The 15,558-nt window shown below is 36.5% G+C and overlaps 1 protein-coding gene across 1 annotated transcript; it reads left to right on the plus strand.

Annotated features, from left to right (window-relative positions):
- The first annotated feature begins 5,822 nt into the window (after positions 1-5,822).
- On the plus strand, positions 5,823-11,080 carry LOC103964469 (nucleobase-ascorbate transporter 4). Its single transcript, XM_048570744.1, has 14 exons — positions 5,823-6,094; positions 6,643-6,740; positions 6,855-7,031; positions 7,251-7,351; positions 7,456-7,531; positions 7,824-7,883; positions 8,013-8,188; positions 8,872-8,968; positions 9,306-9,392; positions 9,481-9,539; positions 9,860-9,951; positions 10,049-10,126; positions 10,304-10,464; positions 10,562-11,080. Exons 1-14 carry the CDS (start codon positions 5,986-5,988, stop codon positions 10,778-10,780), a joined length of 1,590 nt encoding a protein of 529 aa, XP_048426701.1. The 5' UTR covers positions 5,823-5,985; the 3' UTR covers positions 10,781-11,080.
- The last annotated feature ends 4,478 nt before the right edge of the window (positions 11,081-15,558 follow it).

Consider the following 15,558-nt stretch of genomic DNA (forward strand, 5'->3'; position numbering starts at 1 on the left):
ATGTGTGTTTATTTAAGTGTTCAATAAGTCTCTTACAATTTATTGGAAACAATAAAATGCAAAATGAAAGTTATCTATTTTCTATCTAAGTGAATTACAACCTAGGCAGTGTCCAGGTAGGTCTGAGCGAGTTAGGCGGGTACTTAGGCGGTCTAGGCAGACGCCTCAACAGGTCTAGGCGTCTTTTCTTAATTTTCAAACACCTATGCATTAATTGGGACGATCGTCAGCTGTCTAGCGCCTAGGTTGAGATTTTTAGAACAGTGATTGATTCCACATCTATGTGTATTCAGAAATTGCTTAAAACTAGAGCAAAACAAGAGTAGGGTTGCACACCATGTCATTTACAAGACAGCTCTGACAAAAGCATCAGGCTTTTTACATTTTTGTCCCACCCAATCCCACATTGATTTTATCCGGTCCAAGAGCTACCAACTTGGTCAAGACAACCTTATTGAAGTTTCTCTCTTGAAACTGTGGTTATTTGTCAACGGACTGAATTTCCCGTTTAACCTTCCCTGATCATGGGGTGGACTGTCTCTTCTATTCCTTTGCCCTGTCCGTTTTCCTGGCCACATCCTCGTGCTATTTTGGGCTTTGTATCTGCTTTGGAGCTTTCCCTCCTTTCTTTTATCAATGAGTTACTTTATGACCAAAAAAATAGGACCCAAATAAATAGAGGCCTCGAGCTTAATGTCGTTAGTTGGGCTCTGTCATATCCCACATGATCGTTCACTATAAAAAATCGGTATTTGTTAACCAAATAGAAAACCGAAAGTGGGTATTGAAGGTTCAATGAGAGAGATGTGGCTACTAAATTTAGTAAGTGCTTTGAGTTTGTACCAAAAACCAAAACCAAAACCAAAATATATGTAATTACCAAATCCAAAACTTTATGACTAGATTAAGTGCCTTGAGTTCCTACCCAAAATGCTGAAAAAAATGAATTCTTGTGGTACTGAACAAAGACATAAGCATATTTCCTGGTAGCTGAAGAATGTCTAGAGTTTCTTGTTAAAGATGGGTTTGGTTTTTGGTAATTAACTTGGAAATGGGATTAAGAATATAGATCACCAACATAAACCCAACTTATGGAAAGGAGCACAGGTTGGTTACCTTCTTTTTGACTCTGCTCCTTTCTTGCTCCATACATTAAAATCCAACCAATCAAAATTCAGAAATTGCAAAAGTGAAAACAAAATTTGGAGGGACATTTTACATTTAGTTTGGCAAAAACCAACCACTACTCTTCTTGTTTTAAAACCCAACAAGGTCAAAAAGTTAATCGTGTAACCACGACAAGTGGCCCAATGAAAAAGTGCGAATAGAAGCTTCCTAAAAAAAAAAAAGAAGGAGGTCTTGGGTTCAATACTTTATAAGCTATGAATTAGCTTGATCATGGAAATCCACGAGTAGGGTGAAATTTCCAACTAACCTCTGTTCTGCTTGGTAAGAGTGGATAATCGTGGTTCGCCATCAGTTGTCCTTTTTCTTTTTTTTATTTTATTTTATTTTTATTTTAAGTTACTCTAGTGTAGAGAATATATTTTGGTCACTAAAGAACAAATGAAAAATATATTGCATATACGAGTAGTGATATTCTGATTTAAAAAGTAGTAATATTGTGTAAAGAACATTGTTTAACTCTTTATATGTGTAACACAGGTCATTTCTTCTCGTCCATGAATGACATTAAAATCATGTTTCTCACACGTACGTACCCATTTGATTTTAGAGAGGTTTTGAATATGGTTGTTTGAATTTAGGCTGATATGGGGAAATTAATATAAACTTTGGACTAACAAAATACTACCAAAAAATGGTTTTATGCACAAAAAGTGCAACTCTAGTGCCGATGAAGTTTTATGACTGAAGTCTAATTAAAAAGTATGTGACAAAAAAGGGTCCGGTGACTTGGTATTTGGATTTAGTAAATTCTAGCCGTGTTTAAGAGATAATTTAAACTACATAGTAATAGAAGGGAGCTTTATATATAAAGATAAATTTTTTTACTATATTTCAATGAACTCTACTAGTTTTTAAACATGTCAAAGAGAGATAAAAACCTAAAAACAACTAAAACCCAGCCCAAAACATAAAAACAACGTTTAAATATCATCCATACCCTTAAGGCCTTAGGGGTATTAACGGAACTCAACCCTCACAACTCTAACAAAATTAATATGTGTCATAAGCTCAACACATACTTGATTATTTCTACAGAATCAGTTTTGAAACTATATGTTGAATCAATTTGTATCATTTACTACTAGAATCAGTTCAACCCGTTATCGACTATTTTTGCAGAATCAGTTTAACTCATCCTCAATAATTTTTGCAGAATTAGTTCAACCCATCTTTGACCATTTTTGCAGTTTTACAAAATCAGTTCAACCTGTCTTCGACCATTTTGCATAATCAGTTCAACCCGTCATCGACCATTTTTTCAGAATCTGTTCAAACTGCCATCGACCATTTTTGCAGAATTAGTTCAATTCGTCTTCAACCATTTTGCAGACTAAGTTCAACCCCGTCCTCGACCATTTTTGCATAATCAATTCAACTTGTCCTTGACCATTTTTTTTGCAGAATCAGTTCAACTCGTCTTCAACCATTTTTGCAGAATCAATTCAATCCATCCTCGACCATTTTGCAGTTCAATCCGTTCTTGACCATTTTGCAGAATCAGTTCAATCTGTCCTTGGCCATTTTTGCAGAATCAGTTCAATCCGTCATCAATCATTTTTGCAGAATTAATTCAACCCCATCCTCGACCATTTTTGCAGAATTAGTTCAACTCGTCTTTGAACATTTTTGCAGAATCAGTTCAACCCTCCATCGACTATTTTTGCAAAATCAGTTCAAACTATCTTTGATCATTTTTGCAAAATCAGTTCAAATTATATTTGACCATTTTTGCAGAATCAGTTTCAAATAACTTGACCCTAGTAAAAATTATTGAGTTAACACAGCTGCGCTAATTTAGGTAAATAGTAAACAAAGAGAGATCCTTGAATCCTGTCGAACCGATGACGAAAATCTAATTTCTATTCCAAGCCAAAATTTTGCTACCACCACTATACTATGTCATTAGAGTTTTAGCTTTCTTCCCCCTCCATAACACTTTATGGAGTTGAATAGTAATAAGTATAACATTGAGAAATAATAATAATATTAAAAAATTTAATAAAAAAGAAAATTTGCGACTAGTTTTGTCGTTAAGTCTCAATGTTTTTTCTCACACTGACTAAACTACTATGGTTATAATAATGGTATATAAGTATTTGCACCAACAGATCCACCACTGTGGGCTCCCCATCAACCATAAGTGTTAATGACCTTGCTTCCAGTAAGACCTGCATCACGCATGTCCAACTTGCAATCTACAATGATTGTCGTTCCAAGCATTGGATAGATTTTGACTAGTATTTGATGTTGTTCCCAATACCATTTGTGTTTAATTCAAGCTAACTTCTCTGCTGCCAAATGGAATGACAGTGCATAAAGTCGTTTTTGTCGATGAAGCCTTCCTCTCGAGTCTATTTAATTCAGCAAACACAATTTGTATATTTGTTGTGAACAACCTAGATAAGTGAATTCCTTCACTAATTGAGATGCCAAAACATGAACCACATATCATGCATTGCTTGATCGATGCAGTCATGATGGATAAGAAGGGCCATGAAATTGAAAAGGTTGCCTATGGTGACCTCACTCTTTTCTTAGTTATTTCATCAAACAGTTATGGTGTGTGCATATAAGATTTTTAGAGGTATTTTTACGCATTTTATTTGCACACAAAATCTCAATCCACCCATCATAATATGCAGAATTGAATTTCACATAAGCATATCTAATCAAACAATAAAAGAACTTTGTTTTTTTTTTTGTTTTGGGAATTAAGAAAAAGAGCATTTGATTTCGAGCCAATTGTTGCAAGCTTGGGACATCCAACAAATATGTACATTCACCATTAACGAGGCACTGGTTTGGGGCAATTGACTCCGAGCCAGTTTATGTAATATCACCTTTAACTAGGTGCAGTCTGGTAGAAATAGTGCTGGCGGTGGCAAGGAAGCTACAACTAGGAGGTGGTGATGGCGACCATGGGAGAAGGTGAGAGAAACAATGGATGAAAGGAGATAAAAGTGTGAAGACATTACTAGTATAGAGGATATTTTCGTAATTTACACTCAAAACAAAAAAAGCCTTACGATATCATGTTTTACAAATATTAACTTTTGTCCATTCTTGAATTGTTTAAAAAAGTGTTATTTCAATATATAATTAAGTATTAAAATTATATTCTATGTGTAATTTTTCATTAATAGAAAGGAACTTCATATATAGAGACAAAAGATGAAAATATTATTTAGTCTTCTACTACAGCAAAAAAGTTAAAGACAGTAATGTAATTTTACAAAACAAATTTTTTTTTTTTTTTGTAAAAGTATCACTTACATGTGATTTTGACGTCTTTAATTTTAAAAATTAAACCTTTCTGTCTCCTCACTCATGCGTTCTTGCTCACTCTCTTTCTTTCTCCTTCAAATTAGAAACAAAAAATAAAAAATTATAATAAAACTTCCAGTAAAAAGGAAATTAATGATTAATTACTGGATTATATGACAATAAAAGTCCAAAAGTCCTCCTGACATGGTCAGAGGATATGATATGCTGCTGTGGCTCCTGCTGCTGCAACGTACAGTTATTGTCTGTCACTCAGATACGACTCTGATGGTCTCTAGTCGTATAACCCTAGGACTGCTCTCTCAGGGAAGCGTGCAGGTCACGTGACCAGCAAACACACAGAAGTTTGAAGAAAATGAAAAGTTCTTGGCCTCCAAGCAAACTGATTTGGCTCTGCAATTCCGGCTGGTCATATTTCAGAGCAGAAAATAATGATTGGGATCATGAAAATATTTTGTGGGAATTGAAAAGCTAATGGGAATTTTTATTGTGTGAGTTTGTCTCATGATCAAATAAATATAAAAAACAAATTAATACTCGTATTTGAATACATAATGTAAAAATGTATGCACCACCGTACATTACTTGTAAATTGGGTAATACTAGGGATACTAATTGTATTGATTAAATTTATAAACTAAATGACATGTCACCAATAAGAAATAAACACGTTAATCATTACTTAAGTAACATGAACTTTAATATCATTTGATTTATAAAATTAGTCTCCCTAATATTACTTCTTGTCAATTAGAAGACTAATCACACCCATTGACATTGTTGCAAGAGTTTGATACAACTGATCAAGGTATAACTAAGCTTAGCGATACTCCATTTCTCATTCACAAATATGCATAAATGACTTACAAAAAGTTTGAAAATAAATATTTTTTATATAATATTTTAAACTGTGATAAATATTTATGGCATGTTTACTTAGTAGATTTGAACATGAAATTTCGAGTGCAAGGGTGAAAGCTTTTAATCAACGGAGTTACAAATTAGTTGTATTTATTTTAGAGTTAAATATTATTAAAGAGTGAGTGCATACATTTACTTTTAATTACATTCACATTTACTAGTTACATCTCTATCCGATACAAAGATAGGTCCCACATACACAAGATCCGCATGAATGAAATCCAACGTTATTAGAGTGATAGTAAACCAAGTAATTAGTGTAAAATCAGATACAAAAGAATTGTTGTTAGTCTTGAAACTTGAAAGAAAATTGTAACTTGGTAAGTAAGTTGGTGATAAAAATGGTTTTGGGATTTGGATCAAAAGTCATAACGTATGTGCCTAACATCTCTCCCTCTAATTGCTTGTACTTAATGATCATCGACACTCTTGTCACGCTTTTAGGACCGAAACGGACAACAGCGCGCAGCACATAGCTCTGAGCAAACACAGAGAGAGAGAGAGAGAGAGAGAGAGAGAGAGCCTCTGAGTTTTTGAGCTCCCCCTACCCCTCGAAGGTTCAAGCTTTTTCCTTCCTCTCCACCATCAACAGCCATGGCTACCGCCGGAGGAGGCCCCCAAAAGACAGATGACTTCCAGCCTCACCCCATCAAGGACCAGCTTCCCGGTGTCGACTTCTGTGTCACCTCCTCTCCCCCATGGCGTACCCCCTCTCTCTCTCTAACATGCACACATACAGAGCATTAACCTGTTTCCATCACATTACATTTACCATGGATCATAGGAGAAAGTTTCCATTTTTTTCTATGATGGTATTTTTACATCTTCTGAGTTTTTGGGCAACGTCAGTTTTGTTTGGTTGCCAAGTAAAAAAATGGGTCGTAGGAAAAGAAAATGGTTTTCCAGAGATTAGTTTGCGTGTGTGAGAAAATAAAATGAAACAAACTCTGATAAAGTTGCTTCCTTTATACTAACATGGTATTTTTTCTCTCTCGATAATCGCATGAATTACCCTTTCTGTGTTTCAGTGTTTTCTCTAGAATCTCTTAAAATTTTCTCAGTTTACCCCTCTCTTTTTCTCGTTTTCCTGCATTTGCCGGGAAACCAGTCACCCATTAAAGCATTTTGTTTTTGGCTAGGACCCTGTATTTTATATTCTGTTTTCATTTTCCCTCCTATTTTTTCTTCGTTTCCAGCTAAAAGATTGTCTTTTGTTGCACTATTTGCTAACACTTGTTTGATTGAATGCAGCTGAAGCCATACTTCTGGGATTCCAGCATTTCCTGGTAATGCTTGGGACCACTGTGTTCATCCCCACATTACTTGTCCCTCTCATGGGTGGTGGCAATGTAAGACCTCCCTTTACCCCCAAATTTACAAATAAATTTGTTTCCTTCTTCTGATTTATTTGCTCGTAGTGTTTATATTTCTAACAGAAATTTCTATGTTTTTTGTGTTAATAGGTGGAGAAGGCTGAAGTGATTGAAACAATCCTCTTTGTTGCTGGGATCAACACACTTTTGCAGACTTGGTTCGGGACTCGGCTTCCGGTGGTCATGGGGGCCTCATATGCCTTCATCATCCCTGCTGTCTCCATTGCCTTGTCCAGGAGGTTCGATGTCTACATAGACCCCCACCGGGTTGGTGTCTCACAATTTTTACATTTTCTTTTTTTCGTGGATTTTAGCTTTCTGTCGGACTCTAGGACAGAATGTGTGGATGGTAAAGAAGGGTTTACATAAAAATGGCTACCGTTTACTATTTTGTTTCGACATAGAGGCAGTCTAAGGCATATGATTTCCGGGGTTTTGAGTTTTTTCATACTTACGCTCATTGTTATCTGTGAATGTTTTCTTTAGAGGTTTAAGGAAACCATGAAAGCAGTGCAAGGAGCAATTGTGATTGCATCGTTCTTGCAGGTGGTCTTTGGTTTTCTTGGGTTCGTGAGAATTTTTGGGAGGTAGGCTGGAGCGGCGGTGAAGCCAAAATTAGAATTTCTTGATGTGATTTTGTAGTTATTACTTTGTCTAAGAAAGAACTTGATTATTGATGTGGCTTGTGCAGGTATCTTAGTCCTCTCTCTGCAGTTCCTCTTGTAACGCTTACTGGACTCGGGTTCTTTGTATTTGGTTTCCCTCAGGTAACATTCTGAACCAATCATTGTGGTACTGCTCAGTGCAAATAATTGGTTTGTAAGAAAGAAATTGAAGAGCTCCTGGAAGTTGGAACCTTTAGTGGTCAATTCATGATGTTAAATCTCAAATATCATTTCTATGAAAAATTATAGTATTTAGTCACGGGAGCTTTTAGGCACTACTTTAAACTTGGGTTTGATATTACTTAACTCAGACCTCCTTTAAGCTTCTCTGTCAACTACATGTCGGTATTACTTTGTTTTGATTTTTTTTTTTCTTTCTGTTTGATGGTTGCAGCTGGCAAAATGTGTTGAAATTGGATTACCAGCACTGATCCTTGTGGTTTTCATATCACAGGTGGGCAATGTCCTGAATGATCATTTTCATGCAGACATCTTCAATTTAATTTTCAATATCTCATGTTAAAAATATGCATATCTACTCTTACTAATAGTCTCTTCTGATATTTGACCATTGTTACTGCAGTACACGATGAAGTTAAAACCGCCTATATTTGGTCGATTTGCCGTACTGTTTACAGTTGCGATTGTATGGACATATGCAGAAATTTTAACAGCAGCTGGTGCGTATAAGAAAAGACCTTATGCAACTCAAATTAGTTGCCGTACTGATCGTTCAGGGCTGATTAGCGCTGCTCCTTGGTAAACTTCAACTTCTAGCTAGCATTTGCATTTCATGCAAGAAGCACCTGTACTGACATTTTCAATCGATCATTCATGTTTTTTGTGTTAGTGCTCAACCATTCATGGCTAATGCTAATGGATTTGTTTCCCCATACGATTGTTCTGTAAGAGAGTTGTCGATAACAGTTTACTTCAGCGGGAAACACTTGTTTGCAATGAAAATTGAGACATGCAATTATATGACCCCAAATACAGGATACAGTCAATAGAGAAATTGTTGGAGGTGGATTATTTGAAACAATCAAACATGTTCTAGTTATGCACTTTGCAATGATGATCTTCATGCTTTTCAATATTTCTGAAGAACAATTCCTGTTTTGAGTAACCATGGGATCTTATTTTCCTTTCTCTGTTAGAGAAAGCTGTTCTAGTTATACCGTGTTTCCGCAAATATGTTGTGGGTGTTTTCCATGTTCTGAAGAAAACTTCCTGTTTTGAGTTACTATAAGATCAAACTTAAGCCTAATTATCATAGTGCACTTGCTGAGGCACCATAAACAATTACGTCCACTCTTATCTCTTGGTTTCATGCTCCAGAAGTTTACTCCTGCATTGCTAGATGCTGGATCATTGTAATGTAATTCATGATTTTAATAAAACAGTATGCCATTCAATAACGTTTTCTCTTCCACCATATGCAGGATAAGGATTCCCTATCCGTTTCAATGGGGGCGTCCTGATTTTAATGCTGGAGATATTTTTGCAATGATGGCTGCAGCTTTCGTTGCCATTATTGAGGTAAGACTTATGAATTTCTTTCTTGTTTCTTTAATGAATTGCCTTTTCTAGTTTTGATAATTCAAGACTGAATTTACGAAGGCAGATGTTTATTTTGCATATACACATAAAGTAGACCAGACAACTTTATTACGATTTCTTGAGGAAACTTGTATTAATATGCCTTCATAGATGGCTGTCTTGACGTTTTATGCGAAGAATAAATATGACATTCTCATCTTAAGCTAATGTTATCCTTTGACTTGAAATATGTTTCTCAGTGAAAGGTTTATAAAATGAATACACATTGCTTTTCATTCGCGCTGACATATTTTTACTCCCCATTCATTTGGGGCAGTCTATAGGTACATTTATTGCTGCGTCAAGATATGGGAGTGCCACCCCTGCACCACCTTCTGTTATCAGCAGAGGTGTTGGCTGGCTGGTAGGAAGTGGTCCGATTGAATTCTAATGTTAATCACATCTTTATAGTTGTGGCAATGAAAAACTTATTTCGTCTTGTAAAATTTCAGGGCATAAGCACTTTTCTGGATGGAATATTTGGCTCGGTATCTGGCTCCACTGCTTCGGTGTGAGTATTTAACTTATGCAATTATGATGTCTTTTGTTGTAGAATTATGGAATAAGGACCTATGCTTCTCTGACTCAATTTTACAGTTTGTCTGCATATAATTCTGAAGAACAATAATATGAATCACTGTTCTGAATCCATATTACAAGTGCCCCATGGTTGCTTAGTTTTAGGCATTGACGGCGTGGGCACCTTAGTTGTAGGCTTGTAGAACTCTGCGTTAACAGAAAACTCATCTAAAGAAGAAAGAAACTATAATCGCTAACCGAAAGAAAAAGAGAAAGCAACTGTGATCTAATGATCCTACCCTAATTTTCTAGTGAAAATGCTGGCCTTCTGGGAATGACACGGGTTGGAAGTCGGAGAGTAATTCAGATAGCAGCAGCCTTTATGCTCTTCTTCGCTGTATTAGGTAGAGTATTCTGTTTTACTCATTCAACAATATAAACTATTCATAACTTTGTTTGCATTATCTAGTATGAGTGTGTCATTAATTATGTCATGCGCAGGAAAATTTGGGGCTTTTCTTGCTTCGATACCAATGCCAATTTTCGCTGCATTGTATTGCGTCCTCTTCGCCTATGTTGGTATGCATTTCGTTCCTAAATCATGATTATGACTATGTATTGTCTATTTTCCGCTTTTGAGTTTATGTGGACTGAATACTTAATATATCTCAGTTTAGTGTCTATGCTCCTTCAGAGTTCACATATTGGATTTATATTTTGAAATGTCGATAGTGATATACGTTGCATGGTGTGCAGCTTCTGCTGGTCTTGGTTTGCTCCAGTTCTGCAACCTAAACAGCTTTAGGACGATGTTCATTGTAGGCTTTTCTATCTTCATGGGTCTTTCGGTGACAGAATACTTTCATGAATACCACTTGATTTCTGATCGCGGTCCTGTTCACACTCGTTCCATTTGGGTGAGTAGTTTTAATTGCAACTTATCTGCACAGCTTGAAAGTTGTCTTACACATAACTCTCTGCTAACTCATGAATGTTGCTTATTTGAAACTGCAGTTCAACAATATCGTTGAAGTAATTTTCTCGTCTCCAGCAACTGTTGGCATCATTGTCGCTTTGTTCTTGGACTCAACTGTCAGCCGTGGACACAGCGCAACTCGGAGAGACAGTGGTAGGCACTGGTGGGAAAAGTTTCAGAATTTCAACACAGATAGCAGGAGTGAAGAGTTCTACTCACTGCCCTACAACCTCAATAGGCATTTCCCTTCAATTTGATTCTGAGCAGCGTTCCACTCCATCCGATACTTCTGATCGATGAAAAGCTCTCATAGCGGAAACTAAAAAGGAAGAGTATCTTTTGTTTTGACGTCGAGCCTGACGAAGGAAAAAAATGATACGTACCGGAGTGTTTTGGAATGGGGATACCATACAGTAGTTGAACACACTCTAAGCTTGTAATTATGCTCTTACAGCTGATAACTTATCATGGAAAACATCTAATTACTGATATTTCAAGAATTTGATATGTTATGAAGAGAACTACTTAATTTATATATTGGAATTGTTATCTCTTTCTGTTTTGGATCTATTTTCTATGGCATTAGAGATCTATTAATCTGATGCCTTTTGCCTTGTTCTGGTGTGAAACATTTAAGGATGTAAGATGCCGGTGTCTCAAAACCATCACGCGTCACCACGTTTTTCACTTTTCACATGATGTTGCATTATTGGATTGGAAGGCTGTTTACTAGCGTCCTCGTTTCATGTATCAAACCCATGAAGCAAAATGGAATCCAGGTAACCAATTGAGAACAAGAATCCAAACCCAAAACTAGCGGTGAACTTTGGTATCCAAAAAGAAAAACCAACTAAAATTACGTAGAAATCAATATATGCAATTCTTGTTCCAAAGTTGAAAAGGTTATAAGTTCGAATTCATCTCTCTGTTTTGATAAATATTAAAAAAAAAAAAAAAAAAAAAAAATCACATCCCTGATTCCGGGGGTGAAGTGGTATCCAAGTCACAAGGCCGCTGGTGTCAATTCCGTGTTTCTTGTGGTCAGCAGTTTTGCTTATTGGTGTTGCTGCCAAAGGAGGCGCAGTTGTAATTCATCAAAAAAGAAGGCACAGTTGAAATTCATCAAAGTTTGTACTACGTCAATGACTTTCTTCTGTCACTTCACTCCAAACTTGTAAGAGCATTTTCAAAAGAGATGTCAAATACAATATGTGAAAATTTTATTTAATGGTTGATATGAAAAATTGAATACAAGTGCTAAATTCCCTTTTTTTTTTTTTTTTTTCAATGGATGTGTCAAATATTTATTTTATTATTTTATTGGATCCAGAATTACATTAACTACTAAAAAATAATCAAAATTAATTTTTATTTTTATTCTATTGGTTGTTAATAATTGGATCCATGCATTAAAAAAATAAATTAAATATATTTGACTCCTTTGTTTGCTGTCAAAAAAGACAGAAGCAAGGAGTCAAATGACTCAAATGCCACATCATATATGACATATTCATCGGAGAACACTTGAATGTCTTTTAATCATATTTAGCATATTTGAGATCTCATTTAAAGATGGTCTAACGTTTCACTTTTGAATGCTGCACATATTGCTTACATTTTATCCAAGAGTGATTCTTGCACTCTTCTTTTCACCTTTAGCATTTCTATGTTTTTCCTAGTTAGTTAATTGAATAGCTCAAAAGAGAATGAATGTACATAATTAAGGAGGGATCTGTTGACGCATGTTAATCCCACACTGCATTAGCCACTCACATCACCCACATGGTAGTGGGCGATGAATGATAGCATATTTATTGTCTCATTTTGCCCCAACTTATCGTTCTTTTCTTGACCAAGTTCGGTTATACTACCTATATTCTACTATACCTACGCTCCATTTCTTACCAATTTAGCTAATGCCAATTACTCGTTTCTCATTTCACCACCTATATATGTAAAGGGATCATTATTTAAAAAAAAAAAAATAGGATTAGGTGTGGGGCCCATTTCACTTCGAACTTCAACGATCCGAACTGATTATTTTGTAAGTCTCGATTCATAGATTATTTTTGCAAAATTTCAATTCAATCCGAAATCATTTGCCTATTTAACTATCTAGATAAAATTTCATTGTTTCTTATATAACAAACTATTCGTTAATGTTTTTTGAACCCAATTAGGTGTCTTATATATATAGGAAGCTTTTAAGGGAAGCGATCCCCTTTTTTTTTTTTTTTTTTTTTTAATATATAAAAACGGAGATTAATTATGGGGTCCACACCACATCAAACTTTAACGATCCGAACAATCTATTTTTCAAGTTGTACCTCATATATCACCCTTACAAAATGTTAACCAAATCAGAAATTTTTAAGACATCTAATTGGGTTCAAAGAAATGAATGAATAATTTGTTATACAAAAAATAATGAAATTTGATCTTGATCATTAAATGGGCAAAGGATTTCGAATTGAATTTTAGCAAGGATGATCTATGAATCAAGACTTACAAAATAGACGGTTCGGATCGTTGAAATTTGATGTGAAGTGGGCCCCATACCTAATCCTTAATTTTTTTTCAAAAAAATGAAAATCCCTTTGCATAATGGGCATGTGTGTATGTATATATTTTTTTTTTTTTTACCTTTAAAAAGATAACGGTGAATAGCTTGGTTTATTTTTATACACATGAAATGTCTCATAATGTAAATAAGCTAGGGGTGAACAAAAGAAAGGCTAGGACTAAACCAAGTTATTACTCCAATCTCACCCCCAATGTATTATAAAGAGGATTCTCTCATTCAATATAAGCTCATATAATATACTGGATAATTTTTTAATTGTAAAGATTCAGATCTGTAACATTTGAGTTTATAGCTCAATCGATACTCATTCATTTACTACTAAGCCACTATTTAGGGGCTTCGGGTCTGCTGTCCCATTTTGTGTGTCTCTTTGCTAATATTTTGACACGTCTCTTAACTTCACTATAGATAACTCTGGTAACTATTTTTATTTAATAACGTTCTCTTTTACATCTAAGTTCTAATTGCCATAATCTACAAATTTGTTAATTAAAATACTGTTTTCATTAAAAAAGTGCCAAAGTCCATGAAATACTTTTTCAAATTTCACTAAACATTACAAAAACTTACATTTTAGTTATTTGTAATCATGTTTATGGCACTACTTCATATGAAATTTTTTTCTCCCTAAATATATATTGATGAACTCAATCGGATGAAAAACACTCAAAAGTTCAATATAAAGATACACAATGCATCAATGGTTTAGGATCATCAACGTCGCTTATGAGGAAATGATTGTAGTATTTCTTGAAGAGTACTATGATTACGAATCCCAAATTAGTTCACCAATTTAATTCCTAAATAACATGAAATTTCATAATTAACTTAAGAGTCGAAGTTCAGTGTACATACCTAATTTGCTATACCTATACATCATTTAACGACCATACTTGAATAAATTTTGTGACTCTATCATTGTTGTTTGACAAAACATAATTTAGAAAAAGGTGCATCCGTCCTATCAAGATCATGGAATCGATTCAATGGTCCACAAGCACTAAAACGCAGAGCATCAAGCTTAAAAGCCTCTCTCTCTCTCTCTCTCTCTCTCTCTCTCTCTCTCCCCAACTAACGCACAGAACAGACAAACAAAATAAACACACAAAGCAAGATAGGAAAACCCAACATACACCCCCACGACACACCCATCAGCCCAAAAACCTGTAAAACACACACGATGCCATTGCCCAGCAATGACCACCAAACCCACTACCCTCTCTCACCACCAATGTCTTCCTCTTCCTCCTCCTCCGCTCCCACCCTCTCCCCTGCCATCAGATGAAACCACCACCACCTCTATCCTCACCTGTCTCATCGACTCTGAGCCCAATCACATGCCCTCCCCAACCTACATCTCCCGGTTCCGCGACTGTACGATCGACATCATCGCCCGCCAGGACTCCATCAACTGGATCCTAAAAGTCCACGCCCACCACCGCTTTTTCTCCCCTCACCGCCTTCCTCTCCGTCAACTACTTCGACCGCTTCCTCTCCTCCCACTCTCTCCCGGTAACACTTCCCCAGAATTAAAAAAAAAAAAAAACGCATTTTCGAATGCTGACGTGTCTAACCCTTGACTTTTTAATACATTTCATGTTTTGTTGCAGCGACATAGCGGGTCGTGGCCGTTTCAGCTGCTGTCCGTCGCGTGTTGCCCTTGTCTTTAGCTGCAAAAATGGAGGCGCCAAACGTCCCGTTCATCCTGGACCTCCAAATCTTCGAGCCCAAAACGGTCGGATGGAGCTCCGGGTCATGGGGATTCTCAATTGGAGGCTCCGATCCATCACCCCCTTCGATTTCCTCCACCATTTTGTCTCCGACCTCCCCTCATCGTCCTCTTCTCTCCTCTCAGCCTCCTCCGATTCAGTTCTCAGCACCATTCTTGGTATTTAACTGATTCACTACCCGATTAATAAAGCCCATTCATTTTATTTTGTTTTCTGGATTTTTTGCGTTTTTTATGTTTTCTCAGTGAATGATTTCTTGGGTTTCTCTCCATCGACGATTGCGGCGGCCGCTGTGCTCTGAGCCGCCGGTTTAAGCGTTGATTTTGCGGCGGATGGAGATCGCCAAGGCGCGCCGTTTTTCTACGAGACAGTGAGCAAAGTATAGTATTTGCCGCGGGTGTTTTTGCAATTTATGATTTTTTCGGGGCTGTGTTGTGAATAATTAATTTTTCGGTTTAGTCAGAATCGAAGAGTTGGGACATAGAAACCTGTGAAGAGAAATCTCGCGGTAATATTTCTTTTCTCATGGAGTACCTGCTCGACACGTTGTCCGTGTTCCCACCATAAACAGCCAAGTATCGGATCGGCGCCGTCGGCTCCAGGCTGTCCAATCGGCGTGCTCGACGCGGCTGCTTGTTCAAGCTGCGACACTCGGTCCGAGAATCCCGAATCTACCATCCAAGCAGAGCGGTCAACCAAGCGGCTCCGACCCTCCGCTGCC

This window comes from the organism of the source record quoted next, unplaced genomic scaffold (genome assembly GCF_019419815.1).
Source record: "Pyrus x bretschneideri cultivar Hongxiangsu unplaced genomic scaffold, Pyrus_bretschneideri_v1 Contig55, whole genome shotgun sequence".
Classification (NCBI taxonomy): Eukaryota; Viridiplantae; Streptophyta; class Magnoliopsida; order Rosales; family Rosaceae; genus Pyrus; species Pyrus x bretschneideri.